Here is a 6,161-nt window from a genome sequence, read left to right on the forward strand (position 1 = left end):
GGGCGCGGAGGAGGCAGCCCACCGGCCCGTGGGGGCACAGTCCAGCTTACTGATTCCACCTCTTGGCAGCTCAGAGAAAAGGAAGACATACCAGAGAACATGGAGTCCAGATCCAGCTGGTCTTCAGAGTCATCTGAGGAGTTCTGGTAAAATGCTGATTCCCTGGGACCCGCCCCAGACGTTCCAATTCAGTAGACCTGCCACAGAACCCAGGAATCTGAATTTTAATAAAGCCCCCGGTCTAGGAACAATTAGTGGGCCTCTATTCCTCTCATCTGGTGAAGAGGAATACTAATTTGATCGAGGACTGGTGAGTTGAGAGCCGGGGGTGTAGAGTGGAGTTTCACAGCAAATGTGTCTCCTCAGAGCTCCCAGGGTGTGAAAACCCAGGTTTGCTGCCCCTAACATCCTGCACAAGTGAAATGCTCGTTGATTGTCTTTCCAGCAATGCCACAGACGAAATCACAGTAAATCGAATCTATGAGCAACCCGGTAGCCCTGCAGTTTGTCAAAGGTGAGGCAGGTACACCTGGCAACCTTGCAGCAGCCCCTCACACATTTGGTGAGCTCCCCACCAACCACCCAGCGGGGGGCCCTTCCTTTCCCGGGGTGCAGCCTGGGATCTTCCTCCCATCCAAACATTTAACACCCCGTAGATCACACTTTACTCCTAAGCTGATCGTATTCCCATCTTCTGACATTAACAAAAATGTATATTCTCTTTTGCGTGATAGTCCTTCAGATATTTAAAAATTTCTCCGGGACAAGTCATCCAGTTTACTGTATTCGTTTTTGAGAGATCTGCCTTGAAAGCAACTAAGATGTTTGAGCGTTTTCAAAGTGTCTGTAGCGTAACTTTTAAATAGGTTATGCCCAACGCGAAGAAGCCTGTGTAAGACCGTTTATCTACTTCTTTTGAAGTTCGGTTGAGTTTTATACGTGTATTTGTCTGAGGTTGTCGTTCTGAGGTCTGGGAGAAGATGTTCTGTTGGAGATTCATTGGGTATTAGAAAGAAATGGGAGGTTGTGGCTCCTCGAAGATGCCGAGTCCATTCAGGAGAAAGGGCTATTAGCACAGAAGGTAGGGTGAGCCGGAGACCAAGCACATTCCGTGCTGATCTTCTCAGATGAGAGACTCAGGCAGCGAGAGATCAGGGGAGAACGGAAAGCAGACAGGCTGGTTGCTCCGGAGACCCGGTGGAGACTGGCCGGGAAGCCGGGGAATACTCGCGAGGTTCCCAAAGCAACAGGGAGAGCAGAAGGAGCTGTCCCCTGACATGTAATTGTCACCTCTAGGAATAGACGGGATGGCGAACACCAACGAGCTCGAGGACATGCTGGAGATGAAAGCTGAGAGCTCCCCTGCAGCTCTCAAGGAAATCGGTGTTCATTCTGGGGGGAGGGTCAGAGATATGTCATTTGAATGTAGAAATGTTTGCGGTCACTTTAACCTTTGGGGCTTTATGTGCTCACAGGGTAAATATAGACATTGATTGATTGATTGATCCTTCGCTGCACGGATCAATCCAGCCAAGGGGATCAGGGTCTACTCCTCGTGTTAGCAGAGAGCAAAGAGCGGGTGACTCGAGAGGTTGGAAACTGGGGTTCAAGTGACTGGAAGAAGCTGCGTGATCTTTCCGAGGGCAGTTTTCTTCTCCGTAAAATAAGTTTATAAACATCTGCCTTCCTCTCAAGTTTCTTGCAAGAATTAAGTGAAAATAAGAACATGCTTTGTCAAGTACACATCCTGTGGAAATACACTGTTATTCCGTGGCGTGACCATGCCCGAGGTAGGCGGCACCTTTGTTTCAAACCGCCTTAAATGGGAGCCACCCTTGAGCGTGATGTGGCAGCAGCTGAAGGACAGTCCCGTGTTAAGAGGAGCTGACACATCTCCAGCAGGGCTGGAGCCTACAGAACCCCCGGCAACCTCTTCCCGGCACAGGATGCTTCCCTGACGATCCACAACGGGTGTCTCAGATGACCAGAGCGTTCAGCGAGGTCGTTATGTCACCTTCCTCGTGTGACAGTATGCTGTCACTTGCTCTGACCCACCAGCAGGCTTTCCAAAGTGGGATGCTGTCCCACCCTGCAGTGCACTTGTACTGCCACTAGGGGACACTGTAGTGACTACCATGTGAGGTCCCTACCCAGCCTCTTCTAGGCTGTCCTGCCTTTCACCTGTTTGATCAGAAGAGCTCCAGCCGGGACGTCCCTTCTCAGCTTGCCTGCTAAGCATTAAAACGTGCCCTGAAGCTAAGCTCTTCAAGACACAAGATTTAGGCTTCTCTTTCTGCTCATTAGATATCGTCTTCCTAATCGAGCTATTTTCTCTCCGAAAGATGAGCAGCAATTATCGCCCCTGCCCTGTCCTTAAACTTAAGGCCATTTGATCATCCTAGTCCAATCAGGAGGTGATTCTGCCTGAGGTAGAGCTAAGCATCTCCTTGCTGACTCTGAGCTTGTTTGGGTCTCAGTGGCTGCGGGAAGTTGGCAGAAGGCTTTGCTTAGATGCCTCTCGTTCTTTGGAAGGGTGGGCCCTACAGTAATGTGTTGTGTCTCACACATCTGTAATCATCACTTGGGTAACCGGTCACCAACTGCATGAACACGCCTTCGCCCTAGTGGGGGGCATGTTTTTATTATCCCCATTTTACCGATGGGAGCTCCGCCGCTCAGGGAGGTCAGGCCATTTGCCTAAGTTAAACAAACAGGTAAGTGGAGGAGCCAGACAGTGACACCCCCACTCTTGGGTCCTCCGATCCCATAAGACCGTCTATTGTCTGGTAAACCCAACATCAGCTGGAGAGGGGGCGTGCAGGATGAGGCAGGGTTCCCACACACTGCGTGAGGTCCAGACCGGGTGTCTTATGGCTCTTGATGGAGTACAAAGGGGTCCTCGGAAAACTTCTCCCGTTTAAGGGGCTCTCACGCACGCTGGAAGAAAGGATCCTCTCTGGAAATCGCCTCTTTCCCTGCGCAGGTGGCCGGGTGTTCCCTCACCCTCAAGACTGCGCCCAGCATTTGATGAATGGAGACACCCTGAGTGGGGTTTACACCATCTTCCTCCACGGGGAGCGAAGCCAGAAGCTGCAGGTGTACTGTGACATGACGATGGACGGCGGTGGCTGGATCGTAAGTGCCCGCGCTGCCCTCCATGCACACACACGTCCTGGGGTTCTGGTCCACCTGGCCAGCGCCTGTGGATGCCCACCTCGCCACCCTCTGCTTGTCCCTTCATCCAGCCCCGACATGTCCCTGTGGCAGGTTCTTCATTGTCCTCGGGGCCCTTGCTCAGCAGCCCGGTCCTCGGCTTGTCCGGGCAGAAAGGAAAACAGCATGTCGAGGCTGCAGTGGCCTGGCCCAGGGGAGATGCTCCTTCTGTGAGGGCAGTTCACGTGCGTGAACTGCCGGCAAAGGGAGCGGTGGCTCACGTGGGCCAGGGGGTCCTGCCTGCTGGGGACCGCGGCTCTCATAAAGGACTGGAGAAGGTGATTAGGGTCTGTCCACCGGATGACTGCACGCGGGGGAGCAGAGGAGAGGCAGAACGTGGCAGAGCTAGTGGCTCTAGGTACAAAGGCCACCCCTGTCCCCATCCTTCCCCGGGTCTTCCCCAGAGCTGTCACAGCCCTTGAGGGAGCACCAGCGGTCAGGACAAGAGAGAGAGCGTTTTCTGTCACCACCTTCCTGCCCCACGTCTGACAGGGCGGGGCGAGGGAACAGAAAGGGTGGCCTCACAGATGGCCCCACCTCTCCGGGCCCGCAGCCCGGCCAGAAAGCAGCCAGCATCAGCTGGGCGGGTGCCGATGGAAACCAGTTTTTGAATGGAGTGAAATGGTGGCTGTGCTTCTAATAGCTACTCTTGGGAGACATTTTCTTTGATGTTTCTGACATAGTTGTGCCTCCTTCTCAGAGCATAATTGGAAATTGAAGCCTAGGTTGATGTATTGGAGGTTGGATGAAATTAGCACTTACACCCCTCCGAAAGTGAATGGCATGCGGTCACTTTGCCTGCGATAGGATGATGGCAGTTACTGGCTGAGTTGAAGTCGATCCTGTTCTTTGGGTGAGAAATGCTTCCTGCCTGCACTCCAGGGCACGGCGTGGACGGATCTGTGAGCCACGCCTGCGTGCCCTGACTATCTGGGGGCTCCACACGTCCCCCCCGAATCCTCTCTACACCGCAGGGTGCAAATCGGCGTCACCATCACAGTCTCTGCCCTGCAGGGGAGGGGCTGCGGCCTCTGCTACAAAACCAGCTCTGCTACTCACTACGGCTGTCTGTGTCCGAGCATCCTTGTCCTTGCAGACCGAGGACTCAGCCGCAGAGTCTTGCTCATGAGTTTCCTCGACATCACTGTTCCCCGCTTTCTCTGCGCAGGTGTTCCAGAGGCGGCAGAACGGCCAGACTGACTTCTTCCGGAAATGGGCCGAGTACCGGGCCGGCTTCGGGAACTTGGAGGATGAGTTTTGGCTGGGTAACGCCTCCTTTTTTGCTTTCTCTTGGGGTGCTGCTCTGGCTTTCTGTCCACCTCTCTCCTGCCTCTGTCCATCAGGACTATCCGCACCCCCGCGTCTGCCGAAAAGTCCACAGCTCGTGAATTGCTTTCGGTACCTCTGGCTCCGTCTGGCTGCACCATCGATCTGTTTTTAATCTTCCTGTTTTTATTTTCTTCTTTGCTCTGTCTCTTCTCGTCCTCATTAATAATCTCTTATGTTGATGAGTCTTGACATGAGGCGCCTACAAAGACAGTGAGCGGCCTGGCGGGGGAGGGGCACAGGCAGCCCTGGCCGCTGGTCATCCCTCTCGAGCCAAGCGACAGCCCGCCCGCCCGCCCGCGCGGGTCAGGAGGGAAATGGGACAGTCACTCAGTTCTAGTTCGTCAAAGGGACCTTATTACCTGACTTGGCAAAGGAAGGAGAACAATGAGAATGGCGTTGCAGGCGAGCAACCCTTTCCTAGAGGTCTGACGGGAGCGGGGCATGCGGGCCGAGGACTGAACGGGAGGGAGGAGGTGAACACGCAGCCTGGCAGGCAGGTGGCAGGGGGGCCGACCCCGGAAAGCAGTACATTTTTTTATGACCTGCCCCTCTGGGTCTCTGTCTCGGTTAGATTTCCAGAGTGATGGGTACAGGGAGCCGCAGATGGAGAAGAGTCACGCCCTCTCCTCCAGGCCTCAGCACCTTTCTCCTGGGTGCTCATACGACATCCCTAACGGGCCTCCGGCCTCCGGGACCACAACTTTCGTCATCTCTGTGAAATATCCGAACTATCACACACTTAAGTTTTCTCCGTCACTGGTTTTATTTAATTAAAGCAACCGTCGTGTGAAAGAAACTTCNAGCTTTGCCCGAAACGGAGAGCTAGTTATCATGTGCAGTAATAAAAGGGAGCCTCAGAAACAAACGCAGTGAAAAGCAAACAGGATGAATGTTATCAAGTGACAGTCGAATATGGGGGCCCCAGGCCTGGTTGTCGCTGGTGGCGGCGGTGGTGGTTCTAGCCACCATGGAGACTAGAAAGTGTTGGACGCAAAGTACTAGAACCAAACTGAGACTGAGTTAAGCTTAGAATCAGGGTTAAGCTTCTCCAACAGTGAACGAAGCTGTGGGATTTGGAAATAGCTTTTTCCTCGTGTGTTCGAGGTTATTTATGCCCCAGAGAGTTCTCCAGTCATCGGAGATGCCGCCCCACACTGGGAAGCACGGTAATAACCTCTGAGCTACTGGTGAAAAGGCCACAGATGTGCGGAGTTCAAGTTCACGGCGAGGCACTGAGGGGTGAGCAGGAAGAACGCGGGAGGGACGGGCACCAGAAAAGAGGGCGGAAGGGGTCCTTCTGCTGGGTGCGGACGGGACAGGAAGAAGCCACCCAGCCAGAGGAAAGGTGCCCCTCGGGGAGGCAGGAAAGCGAGGTGAGGTGGGTGCGGTGAAGGTGTGTTGTGGGGTCTAAAGCCGGGGAGAGAGGTCGACTTGACGTCATTGGTGCTAGGGAGCCAGCGAGGGCTCTTGCACGGGGCCGTGGCCTCGTGACGTGTCATTCGGCAGCACTGCTCAGGTTGGGGTGACGCTGTGACCTGTGATTTGTGTCCTAAGCTGGGTATCCCAGCAGCAGAGCCTGAGACAGGAAGCATTCATCTGGGGGGCTCTCGGGGAGGCGA

General features: G+C 54.2%; 1 protein-coding gene across 1 annotated transcript in view; it reads left to right on the top strand.

The window, feature by feature from the left end:
• TNR (tenascin R) overlaps positions 1-6,161 on the top strand; it is a 63,517-nt gene that overhangs the window by 53,655 nt on the left and 3,701 nt on the right. Inside the window, exons 17-18 of the mRNA XM_039881420.1 lie at positions 2,984-3,135; positions 4,382-4,478. Coding sequence (XP_039737354.1) covers positions 2,984-3,135; positions 4,382-4,478 — 249 coding nt within the window. The remainder of the gene's footprint in view (positions 1-2,983; positions 3,136-4,381; positions 4,479-6,161) is intronic.

The sequence above is a fragment of the Pteropus medius genome, unplaced genomic scaffold (assembly GCF_902729225.1).
Source record: "Pteropus medius unplaced genomic scaffold, Ma_sr-lr_union100, whole genome shotgun sequence".
Lineage (NCBI taxonomy): Eukaryota > Metazoa > Chordata > Mammalia > Chiroptera > Pteropodidae > Pteropus > Pteropus medius.